A 24836-nucleotide genomic window follows, 5' to 3' on the forward strand; every position below is an offset into this window, starting at 1 on the left:
ACTAGAAAGAACACACGGTCTCATGCGCACACATACGAGCAACCCAAACGGCTCATATTTTTAAATACAGAGCATGTGTATAAGTGTATAAACATCCCAGAGTTTCACCGCGTGCCAACAGCTCTGTCTGGATTCCGACAGCAGGGGTGTCGCCCGACCCCGGTACATGTCGACGGCGAATATTTTCCCTTAAAATACGTATCGATTTAGTTGTTTTGTTTTTTCTTCCTCCTGAGTAACAAACAACCTTGCGATTGTATCCAACGTCAGGCTTGGTTTATACACGACGCGTGACTTCGCGTGCACATGCAGAAGCAGCACCGTTTTCCACACGCTCGCCCCGCCCGCGTCCTTCGCCTACATCCGAGGGATTAAAAGCCCACAGAGGCGAAACATGCCAGTCGGCTTTCATGCACGCCTGTCTCTCTTTAAAAAGTTTTCCCCGCGGCCGTTGCGGTTGTTGTCGTGACTCTGTAACGTTCAAACGTACTTGCTAATCGAGAAAATCCAATTACACTTGATTGTACTGGTTTAGAATCGCACGTGTGTAAGTATGCGATTTGACGTCGCGTGGTGCTTTACTCCCCTGGTGGTTTGAGGTGGTATTACACTGAGTAGCGTTAATTAAAAAAATTATTTGATAATACAAGGTGCTTAAGTCAGAACTCGGAGTCACGTCATATTTTGGCCTCTGCACGTTCCGAGCTACAAAGTCGGAAAACGCCACGGACGCCTGCTGTGAGCGACCATATCGATTTGATGCCGCTTGCTGAACTCGGTGTTGACGTGATCGTCCCGACTTCCCGAGTAGGAATTCCGAGCCGAGCGCGCGTTTTCTTTGGGTTTTCCCAACTCCGATGTTACAGTTACAGTCTTTAGTCGAAGCAGCAGCCATCCAGAGTTCCCGAGTAGGAATTCCGAGTCGAAGGAACGTTTGCTTTGGGTTTTCCCGCCTTGGATGTTACAGTTACAGTCTTTAGTCGGACGCAGCAGCCGTCCCGAGTTTCCCGAGTAGGAATTCCGAGTCGAGGTGGCGTATTCTTCGGCTTTTGTTCCTACTTGGAGGTCGGAAATTACGAGTTACAACTCGGATTGAGTACACGCAGTGCTGTAACCCGTCTCTGATAAATGCCAGACCTTTGGTGATTACAATACACAGTAAAACGCTCCTGTGGCCATAAAATGAAAATGAGCACCAGGTGTACTTTTCAGTGCTCCTTCACATCACTTTGTCTCGTATAGAATTTTGTTTATTGGAATTATTCCAGTTGTCTGATACAAATTACTGTAATGGTTCATGTCTAGGGGTCTAACACAGGAATCCTGGCTTCAAGAACATCTCTTTAAACATTGATTCGTTTAACGTTTATATTCACAAATCATCTTGGCTTAGGGCACAAAAGTCTTCTTCTTCTTTTTAAATGAATTATTATTATTATTATTATTATTATTATTATTATTTTAAGGTAACGCCCCTGTCTGAAAGTAGCTGTGACTTCTCGACTGAATTAGAAACCATGAAAAACACCCTCAGTGTTCCTCTGTACGGTGAAATAGTTCTGTTAAAGTGATAGTATGGCTAAAGATGATGCACACAATTGAAAAGTGGGGTTAAACTGGTGTTTGTGAACGTTTTGTTAGGCACATGCTGCTCTTAGAGCTCTGAAATAACATCAACTTTCCATCAAGCGTACGGTCAGGTTTGTGGTTTTAGCGCTTAAGGACAGCATTGCACTTTTATTACACTGCATTTTTGCTCATTTTTTATGAAATCTTTTTTAATGAAATCTTTTTTAACTGTTTTTTTTTTTAAATAATAATATCGTCTATTTAGTACTTCATGCTGAACTGGTTCATCAGTTTAATCCTCAGTTTAATAGAACCAGCTGTTTCTGGCACTCTGATATACAATCCAGTTAATAGAAGTACAGTAAAAGATCTCCATCTAGTGACCGTATGCATGTATGACTCATCCCGAATCTTATCTGTGGTAATCCGTCTCTCCACAGCAATGGATCGAACGGCCGCCCTGCCACCGCGTACGGGTTTCGCCCAGACGAGCTGTTCTACCACCAAGTCTCCAGCTAGAGGAACACAATCGCTGCTCATACCCGCAGTCCATTTCAACGCCACGCCGAGTCCAGAATAAGACGTCCATCTTATGGATTTAAAACATACAGATTAAGAGGAATCCAGAATAAAAATATTCAGTTTAAAAGGAGTTCAGACTAAAACATTCAGATTATGATATCCAGATAAAGAAGAGTCCACATTAAGATATCTTGGTAAAAAAAATAGGAGTTCAGATTAAAACATCCAGATTGAGATATTCAAATGAAAAGAAAAAAAAAAAAGAGTTCAGAATAAAACGTCCCGATTATGAGAAATCCAGATTCACATATTCAAATTACAAAAGGAGTTCAGAATAAAATGTCCAGATTAAGATATCTGGATTATGAGAAATCCAGATTAACATATTCAAATGAAAAAAAGGAGTTCATAATAAAACGCCCAGATTAAGATATCCGGCTTATGAGAAATCCAGATTCACATATTCAAATTACAAAAGGAGTTCATAATAAAACGTCCAGATTAGGATATCCAGATTATGAGAAATCCAGATTAACATATTCAAAATAACAGGAGATTAAAACGTCCAGATTAAGAGGGGTTCCGATTAACCGATAAATCTTCCAGATAAGAGAAGTACAAATCAGTCCCAGTTAAGGCATTGAAAATATGAAAATCCCAATAATTAATATAATTAATATAATATTAGTATAATAATCCTCGAAATTAGGATATGCACATTATGAAAAGACAAGATTACAGCATCTTTTTACAACAACAAAAAAATGATGAGATATCCAGATTTGTACAAATACCATTCTCCTCCTGCTTTTCGTGGTGAGCGTCACGGTGAGACTAGATTAAAATATTCAGATTAACAGGAGTCCAGATTGATGATGGAATGACCTCCAGATAAAAAGGTCCAAATTAGATGTCCAGATAAAAGAGCTACCTAATCAAAAAGATCCAGATTAGAACAAGGTCCAGATTAAAACATCCGAGGTTAAGAAAAAAATGGTCCAAATAGACCAAATTTCTCTTTTAATTTCTAGAAGTTTCTTCATCTGGAGCCGAGGTGTTACCGAGCATCGCTGATGCGTGATCACGCTACGACCGTACCTACAGGGTCGAGCGTCACGCCGCCTTTTGGATTCAGCCTCGTTGATCATTTTTTCAGTGTAATGTTAGGTTATTTATATTATTTATATCAATTTTTGAACGTCACTTTAATTGATTATTGGTTTGAACTGACTGCACTTTAATTTTTATAACATTAATACCACTTTAAAACTCTTTATTCAGTACTTGAATATGTTCATATTTTTGGCCAGTGCGTTTAAAGAATCTCATTATATTCATCTTGCCAGAACACTTCCGACATACTAAACATTAATACACTCATAACTGCTAAAACAAATAAACAATAGAAACCCTCATAGAATTCGTAATGGTTTTAATGGGAATTGTATTGGTTTTAATGGAAACTGTAATGGTCCTTGTGGGTCTCTCCTGGTAATCTGTTGCCTTCTATTGGTGGCATGTTATATCTAGTGGATACCTTTAAAGACCAATAATGGTAATGTTCATGGGTTAATGGTTATCTGATGGTTTCTAATGGTATTTGTAGTGGAAACCATTAGAATTTCTGTGATGGGTTCTATTGTTTTTCAGCAGGGAGGTTAGTCATGAAATAAAATACACACACACACACACACACACTGACTTTACCTAGACACACATCCTTCATCCTTGATGGCACTAAAATGTTCGTTATTTTAATTCCGTGATAAAATCTGCGAAAGTAACGCTAGCTAGCTGGATAATTAGGTCATCTAACGTTAATGTCACCTCACTGGTGTTACACTACTAGCCGAGTTCACTAACAACCTAGCTAACATTAAACTATTTTATTGCGTAAATAAAAACAATTCATTTTAATACTAAACTTTATATTGAGCCAAAGAAACGAGAATGAAGGCTAGTGCTGGTGCCATGCGATACAGTTTGTAATTTGCATGATCAAATTTAACCTAATCTCCACCTTTACATGTCTCGGCAAAATCAAGACGTGATAAAATACCGAATTTGAAAAATCTTAACTGTAAACTCACTCTTACTCCACTATTTTTACCGTCCTGACGTCCGTGTTTCATTATTAGCCTGGTGTATTAGCCTAGCATGTATAGAATTAAGATACCGAAAGCTGAACTTTCAGTATTTCAGATTACAGTGACTGACGACCTGAGCCATGTGCTTATACGATCTTTTTTGTAGCAGCAACGCAGCCATTATGTCGATCTTCCACTCTTTGTACTAATAACTTCACGATATTTCTATCGCATTCTGTTTGGAAATGTTATCGCTTTTAAATGTAGCCTGCTTTCCCTATTTTTTTAGATAGCGAACGATACAAGTTTTCCATTATATATACTTAGAATTACAGCCTTTATTTTAGTAAATTGCTTTAGTGTTTTTAAAGAGCCATTACATTCTAACAGCTTAACGAAAGCAACCTAAAAACACATTACAGCTATAATGTAAATAATAAAGTCTCCCTGCACTGCAAAAGGAAAATGTGAAACATTAAATAAATCGATGTTCAACTAATCTACATGCAGCTTTCAGAGTTATTTCTTATATAATGTTCTCTTCTACAGCAGATTGTTGATATTCCTGGGATTTAAGTCGCAGTTTAACCCTTTTGTGCACAGTATTTACACTCATGTACAGCCAATGTATGGCTATTTTAAGGAGATATATAAATCTGCTCCAAATCACCGGAGATCATTACTGTAATATAACGTAAATCATGATCCTGATTTCTGTTGCTCTCTAGACCATTTGTTATTCTCGGTGCAGAGTCTCTTAGTATTATTATTATTATTATTATTATTATTATTATTAATGAATGAATGAATGTTCCAGACTCCAATAAACGCCTTAGCTATTTTTACAACTAGATTTTTTATTTTATTTATTTTTTTTACTTCTGGCATCAACTGCATCGTCCAACAATCCTAAATGGTGTCAATTTTGTGCATGCCAACAATATTGCTATATTCTGTATTTCCAAAAAAAAAACAACAACATTTGCTAACATTTTGATCATCAGCATATTGACGATTATTGATCATTGATTGATTGACATATTGGTTTTTGACCTGAACCTCAACATTATACAGTATAAAGTTTTGTCCTTTTTTCTTATTTTTCTAAGTACATGTACTTATAAAACTCAGCACATGTACAATCCAATTTACATTTCACGTGGATATTTCGACAGAGTGAAAATAAATAAATAAATAATTCATGAGACAAAACCGTTTAATTTGGGGAAAAATAACCTGTGTAGGTGTATAAGTTTATAAGATTTATGCGCTAAAGGGTTAAAAAGGGACTTTACACAGCTTCTGAGAGAATTTCCGAGGTTTTTGAAAAACAGATATAAGATTATTAAGCCTTTAAGACATTTTTACTCATTTCAAGCTTGATTATTATTATTATTATTATTATTATTATTATTATTATTTTTATTCTATTGGCAAACAATATTGCTTGTTTTTAGAAAGAAGCTACATAATATCTTCCAATAGAATAAAACATTTGTAAGCTGGAAATGAGTGAACATACCTATATATATATATATATATATATATATATATATATATATATATATATATATATATAATCATCATGAGAAATATTAGGTTTATTTTCCTTTATTCGTTATTAAACAGCAGTTTAATATTCAGTTAAATGATTTATAAAGATTTTGGCCTAAATCCTAAATGCAGTTTAAAACCTAGTATTTGCTGATCTGGTGTTTATTAGCCATAGATTTGTTTTTTTATGGTATTTTATCTAGGAATCAGTGAGCTATTTGTTATAGTGTGCACTCATAAGGCAACTTTTTATATATGTTTTCATTATTATTATTATTATTATTATTATTAAATCGGGCTATTAAATTGTGCTTGTAATTTTAAAACCTCAATAAAGTGCCAAGCTTTTACTGGTCTTAACGGTTAATTCATGCAGAACTGATGTCGCATGTTTAATCAAACGACCGTGTTCTTACCATATATATATATATATATATATATGAAAAACGGCTCGTGGAACAGGATTTAGGATTCGAGCTCCGGCTGCGCTGTGTGTATTTCATTAGCAAATCATGTGTAATCAAATTACACAGCCTAACCTCATTCTCACTCTCATTCTCGTTTCCAAATGATTTGAGACACATTGCTAGATATTTAACTTCAACTAAAGCAAGTATGTCTTTAGATAACGTACGTTTAGCTCTAATTTAAGATGATATCAAATGGAATGAATTTTGTGTTGCCTTGAATACAGCTGTAATATTTAATTTCCTGTCCTGAGATCAGATTAAATGATTTGTACCCTGGGGTGCAGGACATTCTGGGTTTGTTAAGACTGTAAGATGAGACATTATGTACATAGCAGAAGTGTATAAAATATATAAAGTAGAGACTGGGATCTGGTTCCCAGGCTATAAGTAGTTTTTGAGGTGGGGGGAAAAAAAAAAACCTCCTGAGATCATCAGAAACTTTAGTTGAAATAATGTCTCGTCTCTATGGGTCTCTTGTTTTATTCTGCTTTCTGCCGTCTGTAGGTGAGTAACAAAAAAGGATGAAGATGGGGAAAAAATGTAATTTTACAAGATTTATAAGTTGCTAGACCTGGGTTTTTAACCACAGTGTGTTCATTATACTGTGATGGAAATGTCAATGTCACATTAAAAATATAAAGAAATAATAAGAATAAACAACATATTGTTTACGAGTTAAAATTGTAATGGGAAAAATTTCTTTTTAATACTAGCTTACTTCAGATGTCTGGGCAAAACAATAGGCACTTTAATGATTATTGTGAACGGAATAACCACTACACTTAATTTAGTGTATTTTAGCATTAAAATCATATTTACTTATATTGAGTCATCTTGTGAGTTTCTGGTCAATGGGTACTTTTAATGTCTTTTTTTTTTTTTTTTTTTTACACGTGTTGCAGTGCCTCTGTTCTGTTACAAGTGCGTGGTTCCTGCTATCACACCTCTGCCTCTGGACTGTATCGGTATCCCTACACTTTGTCCTCCAGGACAGAGCTGTCTTTCCATCAAGGCCACTGCACAGAGAGGTAACGCCACACTACTGATTACCGCACTGATTTTATTTTCTTTTAAATGCTGGTTTCTGCTAATTTAAGTTTTAGTGTTTGCCGTCACCTCAAAAATCTTTGTGTGTGATGTAGACAGGCAACGCGCACCATAATGTACACTGTATGTTCTCTTTGGACAGCTTTATAAAGTTATATTTCTGCCCAAAACAATCAAATGTACGTTAAAGCAACATTGTGAATTTATTATTTATTAAATTAATCTCAAGTGCAGTTATTATATTAAAATCCCAAATCCATATCTAATCTTTACAGTGAACAGTCAGCAGCCTATCTGTAATTAAAAAGAAAAAAAAAAAAAAGCTGGTCATATTACCAAGAAAGTCCTGTACTGACTCGTACAAAGCACTGACACTGGAGACTCCTTCCACAAGGTTTATATACAGTATATATAATATAAACATCTCTTTACTGAAAGTATCACGGTTACTATACACAAGTTTTTCTTATTATTATAAAGTACACTTGACTGATTGACATATTGATTTTCGACCTGAACATTAACATTATACAGTATAGAAGTTTGTCCTTTTGTTTTTTTCATTATGTTTTTTTTCCTACTCAGTACACGTACAATCCAATTTCACATTTTAAGTTAAATGACAACAACTTTTTAAAATCTGTTTATTATAAGGATTAGATTATGTGGCGCAGACTGCTTTACAAGTCCCTGTGAACAATTATTTATATATATATATATATATATATATATATATATATATATATATATATATATATATATATATAAATAATTCTGATGCACCTTTCTAGAGTCTGTAAATACTCAGTCACACCAATGTTATCAAGCTATAAACAGTTGAACTGATTAATTTAAAGCCTTTCTAAGCAACATGGATCCATGATAAGATCCTATAGAAGTGTATAACATAATCAGATTGACATTTTTTTCTCCACAGGGAACGTTCAGGTGGTCCTACGTGAAAAGAGTTGTGGTCTCCCATCGGTTTGTGGGCACTCCGGAAAGAAGTTTGTGATGGGTTTAAACTTCACCTTCACCAATGAGTGCTGCGATTCAAACCTGTGTAACGGAGCTGCAGTCCCTCGGAGCATCTTCTCCATCAGCACCCTGCTCTGTCTTGTTCTTCCATTTGTGTTTTTTGTCTAAAGGAATAATACTATTTCTGAGAAATAAGATCTGACGTTGGTACTTTTTTTTTCATACTAAGCACATGGATATCAAAATATGGAAATTTACTGTTTCTTTAGTGAACACTTGAAATGCTGTTTGAAAAATTTAGTGGTTTTGCAAAAAGAATAAACTCTTCAAACCTCTGAATTTTCTGCAGGCCTCGGGGCTATGATCATGAGCATCACTTACCTGATACTACCCTCTTGTGGTAAAATGTTGAAACATGGAAAACCTTAGGGAATGTCCTTTGTTTTGCCATGTTCTTTGTTTTCAGCTACCTTAAGATTGAGTAAATGCTGTTCCACAGACATGTATAGTGTGTACCGTGGTCATGATTAAAAAATACATTGAAGTAACATGTATAACAGTAGAAACATTATACTATAACTACAATCAATAGAATCTATCAATTATATAGAATTGTACTGCATCAGTGTATTTTCTTGTGTGTCAGTGACTTGGCCATCGTATTAGCTGTTCTGTATTTATGAGAACTTATACCACAGCTCTGTTGAGTCCTGTTTTGCTTTTTTCTTGTTTTGTTTTGTTTTGTTTTGTTTATGGTGTTTATGGAAGGAGTCTCCAGTGTCAGAGCTTTGTAACAGTCAGAGGTAAAGCTACTGTATAACTTTAAGCTTCATCTTTTTGTCACATTGAGAGTGAGAGAGGGATGCTGGTGAGGGAATGACTGTTTATAGCTAGTATGTAAGTCAGAATAGGAACTAACTTGACATTTCAGGACAGTAAATGTAGCTAGAAACATTTAGAAATGAAACGTGTGATGTGCCATGCTTTAATTAACGGGGGGGGGGGGGGGGGGGGGACAACAATGGTTGGCAAGTTGCTGTGGTATAAGAGGAATAAAACACCTCAGGATGTGCTGTTATAGGAAAATCCAAACATTATCAAATCATTCATAAAGATAAACTGCTGCTTAGTTAGCCAGCTTTGGAAAGCTAAATCACCTCAGCTCTTTTCACTAGCAATAGATTCTTTAGCATTAGCGACATTATTTAATCATGAACCATTTTTTTTTTTTTGTCCAAAACTTTACATTTTACTATGTTTTCTAAACTAAAATACTCTCAGACTGCTGATGTTTGTGCTTTAGAGAGGGTATTTGTCAGAAAAACTTGAGCCGAATCAAGTTGTATAAATAGAATCGACTCTGAAACATTCGGAGTCGACTCCAAATAATTTTCGTCTTTTAAAAGCCTGGAATCGGAGAATCGACTGTTTTTGGAATCGACTCCCAGCCTTATAACACGGTTGGACGTTGCTACCTATTATTAACATTTAAAACCTTTTGTAGTGATTAAAAATTATTTAAGGATAGGCACATCAGCAGAAAACATATTAGCTGCTATTACAGTTATTTAGCTTTATCTTTGGTTAGCTAGCTAGCCTAAGCTGAATCATTTTAGCAGGTGAACAGATGGTAGCTAGCCAAACTAGCTAACGTTTATAACTTTATCTATTTCACAAAAACGGTCTATTTTTGAACTTTTTTTGATGCAGTTGACAGGAAATAATAGATAATATTCAGAAAACAATTCAGTTTCTACCGTTATGTGATTGTATGTAGGGCTGGGCGATATGATATGATCTCGACATTTTAACATTAATAAACATTCAGGTATCAGGACTATTAACCTATGAAAAATAACTGGTTGGATGTGAAAATATATTTTTCTACTGATTATGTAATTTTCCCTCCATTCCTGAGGAAATACTTTAAGCTTTCGCAAAATATTAATTGAAAACTTAGTGTCTGCATGTGATATTTTTGCGACCCCCCCCCCCCCCCCCCCCAATAATTTATACTATAAATACATAAATCTTCACAAATCATGTTGGATATGTAGCTATACAGCCAGTGTTAGCTAATGTTACTTGATTTTTTTTTAAATAAATAGTTTTATTTATGTAATTTTTCACAGTAAGAGCATGGCTGAGGCGAGTAACGGTACACGAGGAGGAGATTTGAGATCCCAAGCCGCCAGTCTGGATGTAGATGAAAATGAGGAAAGTTCTGAGGTGAATTATTTATACTTTATTATATTATATGTATGGAATAAAACACTTCAGGGCTTGCCGTTATAAATAATCAGCGAGTCACTCTTACCACCCTGATGTTGATTATTTTCCTGTAACAGCACATTAAATGTTGTGGAACGTCCAAGAAATAAGTTAGTTCATATTCTCACTTACGTTATAGCAGCTATAAACAGTCACTTCCTCACCAACCTCTCTTTTTTCTCCCTCTTTACTGTGTGTGTGTGTGTGTGTGAGAGAGAGAGATCTTTAGGTGTTCCTGAGTGTGCTTGTACATCATGACCAGGTCGGGCTCAGCTTCTACGACAGTAAAGATTGTACCCTGTATGTGATGCCGGACACGGTGGATAACCGAGACCTCAGTCTGCTGGATAGAAGTAAATACATGGCAACAGTGCTTTGTGATTTTATTCAACAATATCAGTGTATATACACTCACCATGCACTTTAATAGAAACACCTGCACATTCATGTAGTTATCTACTCAGCCAATCAGACGTCTCTGAAAATACAGCCCATCTCAAACCGGCCCATCTGGTACCAACAACCACGCCACAGTTAAAGTCACAGGGATCAGACTTTTTCTCCTTTCTGATGTTTGATGTGAACATTAACTGAAGCTCTTGACCCTGTATCTGCATGGTTTTAACGCATCGTGCTGCTGTAACATGATTGGCTGATTAGATAACTGCATAGACGAGCAGGTGTACAGGTGTTCCTATTAAAGTGGACGGTGAGTTTTTCTGTCTTTCTTCTTTCTGATTATTTTGACCTTTTTTCCATTCCTCTTGCCATTCTTCTTTCTAACTCTATCTTTCTTTTTTCTTTCGGCTTCTGTCTTTCTTTTTTTCTGACTTTTTTCCATCCTCTTTCATTCTTTCTTTCTTCTGACTTTTTCTTTCTTTCTTCTGACTTTTTCCTTCTTTCTTTCTTCTGACTTTTTCCTTCTTTCTTTCTTCTGACTTTTTCCTTCTTTCTTTCTTCTGACCTCCATCTTTCTTTCTTTATTTCTTTTGACTTTTTCTTTCTTTCTTTCTTTCTTTCTTTCTTTCTTTCTTTCTTTTCTTCTGACTTCCATCTTTATTTCTTTCTTCCATCTTTCTTTTTTCTGACTTTTTCTTTCTTCCTCTTGTCTTTCTTTCTTCTGACCTCCATCTTTCTTTCTTTCTTTCTTTCTGACTTTTTCCTAATTTCTTTCTTCTGACCTCCATCATTCTTTATTTCTTTCTTTATTTCTTTTGACTTTTTCTTTGTTTCTTTCTGACTTTTTCTTTCTTTCTTTCTTTCTTTCTTTCTTTCTTCTGACTTCCAGCTTTCTTTATTTCTTTCTTCCATCTTTCTTTTTTCTGACTTTTTCTTCCTTCCTCTTGTCTTTCTTTCTTTCTTTCTTTCTTTCTTTCTTTCTTTCTTCTGACTTCCAGCTTTCTTTATTTCTTTCTTCCATCTTTCTTTTTTCTGACTTTTTCTTCCTTCCTCTCGTCTTTCTTTCTTTCTGTTCTTTCTTTCGGCTTCCATCTTTCTTTTTTCCGACTTTTTCTTCCTTCCTCTTGTATTTCGGCTTCCATTTTCCTTCTTTCCGATTACGTTCCTTCTGGCTTCTTTCTGACTCCCAGCTCTCCTCCTAAAGCACGATCCCAGTGTACACAGTAAATGCACTGCATGTGTTGGACTTCATCCCTAAACAGAGTTACGTGCTCTGAGGGCATTCGTTTATTTCCCCTTGTGTGAACATGGCTTCACTTCTCTGTTTCAGTACTCCAGGAGCTCAGCCCTCGTGTCCTCATCACCAGCGCGAAGCAGGACAGAAGTCTGGCCCGGTTCATCAGAGCGCTCGGTAAGTTCTGCTCGGTGCTCCGAGGGCCGTGCGATGGAAACTCCATCCGTTTATTAATGTGCTTCTCTTTCTCTATTTTAGGATCCAATCCAGACTACAGACCAGAAACTGTAGTGTATCCCAACGCTGATTTCGGTAAGGACAGGACATACACTCTTTTTAAAGTACTCCTCAAACATGTCATCATAAACCATTATAATTAACCTTACACGAATATGTAAATTTGTTACTTACTGGAAATAGAAATAGAAATTTATTATAACTATAATATTAATATGTGACTTCCTGTATTTAGTTAAACTAAGTAAATGTTGTGGAACATGATTGGCAGGACTGGAGGTCAGTAAACAGAGGCTGCTGTCCGCACATCTCCCGTTTCTCCCTCCGTCCATCGCAGAGAAGGACCGACTCCCGTATCTCTCCTCCTGCATCCCGTTCGACTCGGCGTTAATGGCGAGTCCCACCCTCATGAGAAATTCGTTTAGGAGCACGATTCAACAGTTCATTAATCTGATTTTGGCTATCTATTATAAATAAATAAACCAGATATCGACTCGTTTGCCACTTTATTAGGCACAATAGAAGCACCGCTGATCAAATGTTAGAGAAGTGCTGGTTAAATACACAGACATGGTACATAGTGTTACACTGATCTGTTTCTACATCCGTTTCCATCCACAGTGTTTCTGTGTTTGTGTTTATTAGGTGAGGACTATAGGAGCGCTCCTGAAGTGTCTGGACAGGAGGAGAGTCGGTGTCGAGCTGGAAGAGCGCGGCATGCCGGTTCCCATATTACGCTTCCTCACCTACACGCTGTACGCCCTCGAAAACCTTTAAATAAAAAATAAACAATATCATGTTAACAGCCCTATTCGGATGGCGTTACTTTATCCTCAGCGTCCGGACAGAAGTAAAACGGAGGAGCGAGGAGTTTCTGGTTTCTATTCTGTGAACCCGAATGTTTGCTTTGAACGTTTTGCAGTTAAATGTTTGTGCCGAGTTCTCGAAAAACAGCAGATAAGTCGGAGGGAAACACCGTCACCATCACCACTGAGCAGTGTGACGAATCGGAGTTGTTATTATTACGACCCTGATCAGCGTTCTTTACCCTTAAGATTATTACACTAGCATTGATTATTTTCCAACGGAGTGTTTTATTCCTCTTATACCTCCTCCACGCCAATCTCTCAACGGTTACGGTGTTTTATTTATTACAGTTTATACTTACGTTTAACGTTGTGGAACGTCCACGGAATAAGTCCGAGACCTTAAAACCCTCACCAGCCTCTGTCTCTCTCTCTCTCGTTTTCTCTCTCTCCCTCTCTTTTTCTCTTTTTTCTCTCTTTCCTCTGTCTCTCTCTCTTCTCTCTCTCTCTCTCTCTCTCTCTTTTTCTCTCTTTTTCTCTCTCTCTTTTCTTTTTCTCTCTCTCTCTCTTTCTCTCTCTTTTCTTTTTTTCTCTCTCTCGCTCTCTCTCTTTTTCCCTCTCTCTTTTCTTTTTCTCTCTCTCTCTTTTCTGTCTCTCCCTTTTCTGTCTCTCTCTCTTTTCTCTCTTTTTTCTCTCTCTTCTCTTTCTCGCTCTCTCTTTTTATCTCTCTCTCTCATTTCTCACTCTCTTCTCTCTCTCTTTCTCTCTCTCTCTCTCTCTTTCTCTCTTTTCTGTCTCTCTCTCTTTTTTCTTTTTGTCTCTCTTCTCTGTCTCTCTCTTTTCTGTCTCTCTCTCTTTTCTCTTTTTTCTCTCTCTCTTTTCTCTCTCTCGCCCTCTCTTTTCTCTCTGTCTTTATCTCTCTCTTTTCTCTCTCTCTCTCTCTAAAACCACAAAACTATAACTCAACTATATTTATTTGTTTATTTATTTATTTATATATTTATTTAAATAGAAAACATTTCTGAGTCTACAGGGTTTATCTTGAACCCGTATTCCTGAAGTTTAACCAAAACTATATTACACACACACACACACACACACACATATATATATATATATATCTCTCAAGCATGTGCCATGATGGGGTGTATACACAGTGTATACACTTGTAAGACTTTATATTCTATGTTTGCATGAATAGTGTGTTGTTAACGATGTGTTGTGTTTATGATGTGTTTAATATAATTGAACAGATCTGATGTGGTCTATATGGATAAAGATGCGTACAGGTGAGCAGCAGTAGATGTTTCACCATCACTGAATTGCTCAGTGTTTGTTTTTGGATTTAACATGCTATTTTATCTACATTTCTTTTACTGTCTTTCTTATATTTCTTTAGCGTATTGCAGATCTTCAAATTTGAGCAGCACCCTTCGGTTTACAAGCTGCAGTCAGGACAGAAGGAGGGTCTGAGTCTTTACGGTAACACCACATTTATTACTGATCCGTCCGCTTCCGAGCGACAGTGGGGGGGGGGGGGGAAGACGGAGACCTGAACGTTAAAGCTAAATAAAATAAACCTGAAAAGGAATTTAATATCATTCAGCTATTAAACATCTGTTTTATTGTTAATTAAATATAGATATTATTAATACATTGACCCTCTGGAGTCTTCAGGAATTTTTTTTTTTTTTTTTTTACATTTTGCCATAAATGCAAATTTTACAGTGTTGTATATTACACCACCTTAAAAAAATGTTTTTGGTATCATTGTTTTAAAGCAGAGTCTCAGCTTTTAGGATGTATCTTTATTTATTTATTTATTATTTAAAAAAGGACGACTTGTAGATATTATATTGATGAATCCAAAACCCCCATCAAAGAAAAAAATCATCGCATAAGAAAAGAATGACATTTTTATTGAATAAATGAGAAAACGAGCACTGAGCTAAATACAAACCATAAGCTTTAGAAATAATAATAATAATAATAATAATAAAAACGTGGTTGCCTCAACCTCCTGGTCGGCGGTTCAATTCCTGCCTCTGCTCCGTGTGCGTGGAGTTTGCATGTTCTCCCCGTGCTTCAGGGGTTTCCTCTCTCTGGGTACTCCGGTTTCCTCCCCCAGTCCAAAAACATGCGCTGATGGCTGATTGGCGTGTCCAGATTGTCCGTAGTGTGCGAATGTATGTGTGATCGTGCCCAGCGATGGGTTGGCGTCCCGTCCAGGGTGTCCCATGCCCCCGAGTTCCCTGGAATAGGCTAACCTGCGACTCTGTGTAGGACAAGCGGAGCACTATTACAGTGTCCGTTTCATCTAGAAGATCAGGTGACTAACATCACTAAATCTGACCGGTCGCGGGACTCTTCTGAAATTCAAGAGCTTTTTCTCCTCTTTTCTCGCTTGTTTGTTTTTCTATCAAAACACAACATGTCGAAGATATACATGGAAGCATCGTCACTTCCTAAAGCAAGCTTTATAAGCAGTTTTATACGAATTTAAAACAGACGGAATATCTCCAGATTATTCCCCAGAATACGAAACGATCGATGTTGATGCGAGGCAGATCCGATGATTCCAAAGGGTTGTAACATGTAAATATTAAAATAAGATGATATTTTTGTACGTAAACAGTTGCATGTGTAAGTCTGTGTGTACACTGCAGGAATTCTGAACCGCTGCCGATGCAAATTCGGCTCCGGACTTCTACGGTAAGGTTCCTGGTTTTCTTTTTCTTTCTTTCTCTCTCTCTCTCTCATCTTATTCTACGATTAGATGAACCATAAAGTAGCGTACAGAATGTTTTGAGGCTAGAGATTTACGTTTTGAGACGATTCAGCACGTCTACGTTACACGCATCCCTTCTGCTCTCTAACGTTCCCCTTCCCTGTTATTTCCAGGAAGTGGTTTCACCGGCCCACCAGAGACCTGAGCGTGCTGAGGAGAAGACAGGAGGTGATTCGATTCTTCACGTCTCCTCGCAACTCGGAGCTCATGAAGACCCTGCAGAGCTTCCTGCGCAACATCATGAACATTCCGGTATTTACACTAAAGTGCGGCTAGTCGTTTGTAGTTCGTCACTGGTGGACGTGACCACCGTGTCCGTCGTTTTCAATTCATAACGTCCGTCAGGAAGCTGTAGCCAAAAAGGTACAGCCTGCATCTACACCATGTGATTAACACAAACCATTTGTACAGCCACGTCTCAAAAAAGTTGAGCTGAAGAAATTTCGCCCCACACACGCAATAGGATCGGAACGAGGTTTCATTTGAGCTAATTATACCTCATTTGCACAAAAAAGAGAATCTCATTTTAAGTACAGATCTACCGATAATTCGTTCGACCCGCGATTTAAGCATTTTTCCATAATCCGATATCTATTTTGTAATATCGGCGCCACCGATAAATGGCGCCATCTTGTGGCCGTTTTGAGAATTGCACATAGGACTGCATAACAGTCACTAATCTACAAATGAGATCGATGTGTTACATAAACGCTTGATATGTCCTGTAAGCAGCTTGGTGCTAAGAAATGGCGACAAACTCAGTCACGTAATCTGTTTACCTCATCAAAGCTTTTATTTTGAAAAAAATGACACTTTATTAACAGTGCACTTTTATTTAAAAAAAAAAATTGCACTCTTTTTTTCAGACCCCTTTATTTATTGGTGTATAAATAAGAGTTTTGTTTTTGTCTGCAAGGAAGAAGTGAAATTTTCTTTTTTTTCCTCCATAAAATGCTGACGCACGTCACTTTTTTTTTCCCCCCCTTTAAACAGGTTTTGTTACGCAAAATGTCTCTGTCTCACACCAAAGTGGTCGACTGGCAGAATCTCTACAAGGTCATTTACTCCTCACTGCTGTGAGAATTAATACTCACTTTTTTATTCTTTTCAAGGAAAAACGAACAAACCTCTCTATATCTCTCTCTCTCTCACTACAGACGATGTACAGCGCAGTGGGGATCAGAGACACCGTCCGCTCTCTCCCCCAGACCATCCATCTCTTTCGCCAGATCAGCGAAGAATTCACCGACGATCTGCACTACATCGCTACGCTCATCAGCAAAGTGGTGCGAGTCGTCCGCTTGTCCAGCTCTCCAGCTCCGTCTCCACTTCCTGATTAGAAACGTTAATCGCTCACTTCATTCTTTTATTGTATGTTTGTTTCTGATTCTCCCCCTTTTTTTTTTCGTAGGTGGATTTTGAAGGAAGTCTGGCTGAGAATCGTTTTACCGTTAAGCCGAACGTCGACCCCGCCATCGACGAGAGTGCGTGATGGTTCAGTCAGGACCCGGTTTGAGTCGGCGTGTACAGTCGGACGAATCCATATGAAATCAAACTGATGGAAATGTGGAAGAGGTTTTAATGAGTGACTCGATCTGATGATGTCACATGACTATCATGTGACATCATCTTCGCCGCCTTCTCCACATTATTATTTATACGCTTTTACAAAATACAAAGTAGCTGAAAATAATTCTTTAGGGTTTTGATTCATTTTTTTTTTTTTTTTTTAAAGTTAAAAGATTTGTCTTAAAAGAAATCAAAGTGTTTCAAGGGGGAAAAAAAAATCCTTTTTTTTTTGGTTATATTTCAGAACTTACTGAAAATGATCATTTTTTCAGATGACAAAATAAATGAAACCGTGTCCTATGGACTCATACGTAGTTTTTTTTTTTCTTCCTCTCAGAGAAAAGAAGGATGATGGGTTTGTCAGATTTCCTAACGGATGTGGCACGTGCCGAGCTGGAGAACCTGGACTCCCGCTTTTCTTCCTGCAGTGTCCTCTACATCCCTCTGGTCTGGAATCTGATCTCATATTATTTATTTATTTATTAAAATCTCCGACTGTTTTAGACTTTTTTTTTTTTTTTTTTTTTTTTAAACGTCTTGCAGATCGGATTCCTCCTTTCAGTTCCCCGACTTCCTGGCATGGTGGAGAAGGAGAACTTTGAGATCGAAGGCCTTGATTTTATTGTGAGTGCTCCGAGAACGTGATTTTTAGTCTTTGTACATTTCATAACGCTCGCGGTGAGTCCGAGAGACTAAAGGTAAGAGATGTTGTTGTGTGTGCTTTATTTAAAAATGTTTTTAAACTATTTGTTTATTTCTGTGATTGTGGTTCAGTTTGTGTCAGAGGACCGGCTTCATTACCGCAGCGCCAGAACTAAAGAGCTGGACAGCATGCTTGGAGACATCCACTGCGACATCAGAGGTGATCCTTTCAAATAAGAAATTTAAAATTGCTGTCTCAGAGATTTTATTTATTTATTTATTTTTGGTCCTTGGCATTAGTGTTAGATAGTTTTATCTAGAAAAAATGAGAGATTTTTATTTTTCTTATTCATTTTCTGAGGACTCTTCCTGTACTAGTCTTGTGTCCGTCCAATCAAATGTTCTCCAGCATGTGTATGCCCCGCCCCTACGGGTGTGTCTTGTTCTACAGTAGCGGCTCTTTTATTATTACCGTTACTCTTTTCAAGTAATTGGCTGTTGTGTAAATCAGCCAGGCGTTTTTACCACGCTGTCAGTCTGACTTCCTGTTTCAAAAGGCAACGCATCGACATACGGGATGAAATCGCAGTGCTCGAGTGTTACGCTATAGAGGTATAGATGACACGATATACTTTTCTTAAACAGGATAGTCTACTTAATTTTTTTTTTTTATAAACAGCATGAAAAGCAAGATCGAATATTATTTCTAAATGAGTTCAGATATCGAGGTGCTCATTATTTTTTTATGCATCACTTCTCAGACATGGAGATGGCGGTGATGACGCAGCTCCAGGCCACGGTCCTGCAGCGCAGCAGCTGCCTCTATAAAATTGTTGCGCTGTACGCCGAGCTCGATTGCCTCATGTCTCTGGCCCAGGCTTCTCAGGACTACGGCTACTGCGCACCCACGTACACCGAGCGCAGCAGACTGAACCTGCAACACGCCCGGTACACTGCTACACCTCAGCGCTGACAAAAGGGCAGTACGGTGTTCTCCAAGGGTCTGTTTTAGGCCCGCTGTAGAAGATATTGCATTAACGATACATAATTATAGCTATTGTTTCGTCCAGCATTGAACTAGCCTCTTGCTAGACTTTTTTTTTTTTTTTTTATAACAACAATATTAAATACAGAATTTAGGTTCACGTTATCTGATGAATCGGCTCTCTTTTATCTTACTGTTCCATCTGATTGATCAACATTTTTATTGAAAGCTGCCTTCTCCATTTACTTTACCCATTTCTCAACCGATACACATCATCTTCTGTTGCCTGATCGATCTTTCTTTCTGGCTCAGACATCCTCTGCTGGAGCTGTGCGCGCCTGTATACGTATCGAATCCGTGCGTTTGTTCTGACACCGAGGGAAAAGTAAAAGTTATAACCGGACCAAACTCTTCCGGCAAGAGCATTTACCTAAAACAGGTAAGTGCAACAACGTACCCCACCAACCGCCTGGAAGAGGCTCATGTTCAAGCTGCTAATGGAAAAAAAATCAACTAAAATTACGTGTCACCCATCAACATAAATAAAATGGGTGCACAAATTTAAACAGGAAATTGGGAGAAATCAACGCTTACAATATAAGAACGTACCATAATAATAATAATAATAATAATAATATTAATTAAAATAATAGCAGGCATAGATGGAGGCGTCTCAAATATCGGCGATGAACGATGGATCGATTGGGACGTGGCCTGATGCTGATGTTTGACAGGAGATAATAATAATAATAATAATAATAATAATAATAATAATCCCCCATGCTGCATAAGGGGAAAGAACTAATAGAGATATTAGCGTTCTCGCATGGAAAAGCAGCGCCTGGTGCACAATATGTGTCGATATTAAAATAAATAAATAAAGGCTCACGCCTTGGTATACTGTAACCATAGCAACATGACGTTCCCACTGTCATCGTGACATCATCCATCCAGATCAGCCAGGATGCACTGATTCAGGATTACGTATCATTTCTAATGATTTTCAGAAAGTGCCAAAAAAAACCCCAACCCCAAAACAAACAATACAAGAAGTCGTCCTAGATTGTTTTGCATGTATTTTTGAAAAAACATATTTTTATTACTAAATGCGTGATATGATGTCATGAATAAAGGTGGGGCGATATGACCAAAATATCATATCACGATTCTCAAAGACTTATCAACAATACACGATATTTATCACCATATTTAGATTTCCCAGCATTACAGTAGTGTTGTAATGATTAAAAAACAAACAAACAAACAAACAACCTACTGAATATCCTCAGTAAGTGTATATAGTGTGATATAAATTATCATGACATCGATATTATGAGGATCATATCACCCAGCCCTACTGTAGCCCAGAAGCAGCTTGAACGTGCGCTGTCTCCTTAAAATAAGAACGAAGCAGAAACTCGGCACGTCTAATGCGCGTGCTGGTTTTAGGTGGGTCTGATCGCGTTCATGGCTCTGATCGGCTCGGACGTGCCTGCGAAAGAGGCCGAGATCGGCCTGATAGACGGCATATTCACACGCATGCAGAGTCGCGAGTCTGTGTCGGTGGGACTGAGCACCTTCATGATCGATTTAAACCAGGTACGACTCTCAGATCTGCTTCAAAGTCATCGATCGCTGTGTAATTAACGCATAATCGCTTTCCTGTGTAGATGGCTCAGGCGTTGAACTACAGCACCGGGATGTCCCTCGTGCTGGTGGACGAGTTCGGGAAAGGAACCAATACTGTGAGTGCAGAAATGTAAGAAACATTAAAAAAAAAAAAAAAAAGCAGGGTGAAAATAGAGAATAGTATATGTGTGTGTGTGTATGTGTGTGTGTATGTGTGTGTGTATGTGTGTGTGTATGTGTGTGTGTATGTGTGTGTGTATGTGTGTGTGTATGTGTGTGTGTGTGTGTGTGTGTGTGTGTGTGTGTGTGTGTGTGTGTGTGTGTACAGGTGGATGGACTATCCCTTCTAGCTGCGTGTCTGAATCACTGGTTAAACAGAGCTCCAGCTCAATGTCCGCTCGTTTTTCTAGCTACAAACTTCCACAGCGTCCTGCAGCTGGACCTCCTGCCTCGCTCTCCACTGCTCTCCCTGCTGGTGCGTATCAGTACTACATGTACAACATCCGATTTATCCGTCAGCGTTCGTCCTAAATACACAGTATACTATACGTTTCTATAGTAACGGCTCATTCATGGGTCCACATACAAAGGTTCTGTAAGGAGACGTTTGTTAAACAATTATGGAAGGAGTCTCCAGTGTCAGAGGCTATAAAGTAGTCAAAAGTATGGTGTGTTTTTTTTGTTGTTTGTTTGTTTGCTTGTTTGTTTGTCTTTAAAAAAAATAAATAAATGAAAATGTCAATGTTGGCTCAAAACAAAACACAACACACCAGCTCAGGATATGTTGTTAGAGGAAAATAATCAACTCCAGGAGGGTAAGAGTCACACCACGCTGTCACTGATTATATCCCTGTTATACCACAGTGCCGTTGAGTTCTCGATTCTGATTGGCCGACAGACGTTCTGAGGTGTGCAGTTATTTATTTATTTTGTTCAGTAAACGCACAGCAGGAGTAGTTCCCGTCAGGTCTTGACCACATTACGGTTCTGTATCACTTCGCAGAGTGAACGGAAATAACGGAAACGTCAGGCTCCTGTCCACCACAGCACACACACACACACACACACACACACACACACACACACCTAACGACAAACACAATGACTGAAAACTGCGATTTTTCTTCCAGAAGTACGTGAGGAATATTTGACGGATAATTCCAGCACAATGCCGAGTTGTATAACATTATTCCTTCTGTATCTGTTGGTCATTTGTCCGGACAGACGTTAGAGACCGCTATAGACGGGGAGGAGTTGATCTTTCTCTACCAGCTGAAGGAAGGGATCTGTCAGTCAAGCTACGCCGCTAACATCGCCACGCTCGCTGGCCTTCCGCCCGCCATGGTTCAGAGAGGACTGGAGGTGTGGTGGAACAGCTCACCTTTCTGCACAGTACCAGTATTTACCATGAACATACCGGTCTGGTACCACCGGAAAAATATTCGTTTAACTACATATCATATCATATATCACATAATAAACATTATGTTTTACACAGGTATCAGATTTGTACAGAACAGGGAGGACCATCCAGAGGATCGACCAGCCCTCCAGTGAAGAACTGATTACCAGGTTAGACTGACAAGACTGAACCGTCTTTGAGAAGGAAAGCCTCTCGGCAGAGACGCAGAGTTTTTGCACACGTGACCGTCACCCTCACGTACACCTTTTCAGATGTAGTAGCACTGTCCTTAAACACATTGATATCTTTTTATTCCCACCATTTCCAAATGAATTTCCTTACAGCAAACCACATGAAAAATTGTAGTTATTATTTTTTTTTCATACCTTAACTAGGACTTAAGTAAACATGTGGGGATTTCGTTTAGCTAGTTTAAACAGAAACTTTATCCGGCAGATCGTGTAGATTTAGTTTTAAAGGTCTCATACAATAGATTTACAAAAACACTTTAACGTGCTCATAATTTAAACTGCTTCGGTACGTTTTTTTTCCCCCGGTGTCACAAACGACTCGTTAAATGAATCCGTTCTAAAGGATTCGTTCTAAACTCCTCCTTTCAGAGAGCATACTCTGCTCTGATTGGTCAGATGTCCCAGTCTGTTGTGACTGGTCTACCGCTGTGAGCAAACAGCCGATGAAGACCAGAGGCGGGGCTTTTTGTTACAAACCTACGTAGGTTAATACAGGAAGTAAAGTATGGAATCACTTCAGCTGTTCAGAATCAATTCCTTGTTTTGAGAGTCGATAACTCCGTTTGTCGCGCGCTTTGATTTTTTTAAAACTTTTCAGACGTTTTTACATTCACAAACAGCTACGTATAGAACACACTACACGGAAGGTAATATTTGAAAAACCGTAATAGGTGCACTTTAAAATGAAGTCGTGTGATCAGGACTCTCTTTATGTTTGCGGAATCGTTTTTAGCGTTATTCATTTGTGCTCAGATGTGAAAGCGTGGTGGAGAAGTTCCTCAGCCTCGATCTGGACGATCCTTCGACGGACCTGCAGAGCTTTTTGAAAGACGAGCTGCTTCCCACCATCGGAGAGGCGCTGTGATGGAACTTCCCGGGCGAGTAACCGTAAAGGACGACGCCTTTTTTAAAGCACCCGATTCGCTCGCGGCAGCGAATCAGGATAGACCTTCCAGACCGGTAAAATGGCCGTCTGAATTAGCGATGTTTACGTAAAGATGCGTTCGAAACACTCCGCGAAGTATTGCTTTGTATTGTAGTATTGTAGCAAAAGTATGTTGGGAGAAGTATTAGCATTTCAGTTTGAGATCTGTGTTATGGTACGGCACAGTACCGAAAGTCTTGTATACGTGTTTATTAACTCATCGTTGTTGTTTATTAACGTTGTCAGTATTCTTTATTTATTTTTAATCTGATTTTCATGCAATCCAAAAAAAGTGATCTCGAGGAAATGTTCTGTATATGTTCAGTTCTTAAGGTTGAGAGAAAGTTTATATATGAAATATATGTTTCTTGTAACTCTTATTGTAAATCTGCACTGATGAATCCCATCACATCGCTATGCACGATCCACCACTTTATTTACAGCGTATTCATTTATTTCGCTTCTAAAGCCATTCGTTATTAGAAAAGCCATCTCACACACATCTGGGTAACTGGGTGTTACGTGACGTGTCGGGACGTGTCACAAAAATAAAAAGAGTACGTACTTTTAGTGCATAGTTTAAGTAGGCGAATTGGGACGCAAACACGTGACTCTAGAGTCGTGTCCCAAATGACGTGTAGATTTACGAAGTTTATACGGTTGTTTTTTCTTTCAACATCGGAGTCTGATAGCCCCTCCCCCTCTGCTACGTAAGGCTAGTTAAAGCTGCGACAGTTCCAACATTCCACACTGTGGTATGTGGTATCATCCGGGTATTTAAAGTGTACTTTTTCTGTTTGGAGTTTTCAGTGTGAACACACTACTCGCACTATTTTATACAAAACGGCGTAGAATTTGTGCACAAGTACGCGAATTAGGACGCACCTTATGACTACTGATAGAATTATCCATCCTAATCCAGGACGTTAGGCTTGGAGGCGTCCACCAACTGTTCTCCATCTTGTTCAAATCTTATTATGAGCGAAGCTTTCATTATGGGTCAGTTGGGATTCCTTCCTTTTTTAAAAAGCATGTTTGGCCAAAGAGTGACCTTTTTTTTCTTCTTCTTCTTTTCGCTCTTTGATTCTCTCGGATCATGGATTCGATTGCAGTTTGTCTAGTTTTTCTACTCGGGGTATAGACGTATATCCCGGAGATTTTAAAACCACCCGTCCGAATTCTTTATATGTGATATTTAAAAAAAAGTCCAGATTTATATGACTGTGTGCAGTTTAATAATAAGTCATTAAAAGGGGTTAATGCAGTGTTTTGTTGTTTAACCATTTAAATATGTAAATAACGCATTCCAGTGTGTTCTCCAATCAACAAAGAGCTTACTGAAAGTAAGATAGGAACCATTTACCTAAAATTATCCTCGGTACCATATTTCCACTAAAAGTCCGAAGCGCAGATCGATCGCCCGCCAATCGGTATCGTCTCTAAATTTGCGCGATCTCACGAACCGATCGCA

General features: G+C 38.2%; 3 protein-coding genes across 5 annotated transcripts in view; all 3 read left to right on the plus strand.

The window, feature by feature from the left end:
- Positions 1-2701, plus strand: part of kifap3b (kinesin-associated protein 3b) — a 28678-nt gene extending 25977 nt beyond the window's left edge. For all 3 annotated transcript variants that reach the window (XM_053647282.1, XM_053647284.1, XM_053647283.1), the window contains one exon: positions 2010-2701. In XM_053647282.1, the coding sequence (XP_053503257.1) occupies positions 2010-2088 (79 nt within the window). In that variant the 3' untranslated portion in view covers positions 2089-2701. The remainder of the gene's footprint in view (positions 1-2009) is intronic.
- Positions 2702-6210: 3509 nt separating this feature from the next.
- Positions 6211-9216, plus strand: lypc (ly6 domain containing, pigment cell). The gene is made up of 3 exons (XM_053647891.1): positions 6211-6742; positions 7105-7230; positions 8187-9216. Exons 1-3 carry the CDS (start codon positions 6724-6726, stop codon positions 8393-8395), a joined length of 354 nt encoding a protein of 117 aa, XP_053503866.1. The 5' UTR covers positions 6211-6723; the 3' UTR covers positions 8396-9216.
- A 25-nt stretch (positions 9217-9241) lies between these two features.
- Positions 9242-24550, plus strand: msh5 (mutS homolog 5). The gene is made up of 25 exons (XM_053647892.1): positions 9242-9687; positions 10360-10456; positions 10728-10851; positions 12228-12308; positions 12390-12443; positions 12640-12761; positions 13014-13123; positions 14428-14463; positions 14574-14656; positions 15841-15886; positions 16076-16214; positions 16956-17018; positions 17120-17248; positions 17374-17446; positions 17869-17978; positions 18075-18155; positions 18306-18393; positions 18935-19121; positions 19471-19597; positions 20608-20757; positions 20829-20903; positions 21116-21262; positions 22012-22149; positions 22286-22359; positions 23194-24550. Exons 2-25 carry the CDS (start codon positions 10367-10369, stop codon positions 23303-23305), a joined length of 2439 nt encoding a protein of 812 aa, XP_053503867.1. The 5' UTR covers positions 9242-9687; positions 10360-10366; the 3' UTR covers positions 23306-24550.
- The last annotated feature ends 286 nt before the right edge of the window (positions 24551-24836 follow it).

Source organism: Ictalurus furcatus, chromosome 17 (genome assembly GCF_023375685.1).
Source record: "Ictalurus furcatus strain D&B chromosome 17, Billie_1.0, whole genome shotgun sequence".
In the NCBI taxonomy this organism is placed as follows: Eukaryota; Metazoa; Chordata; class Actinopteri; order Siluriformes; family Ictaluridae; genus Ictalurus; species Ictalurus furcatus.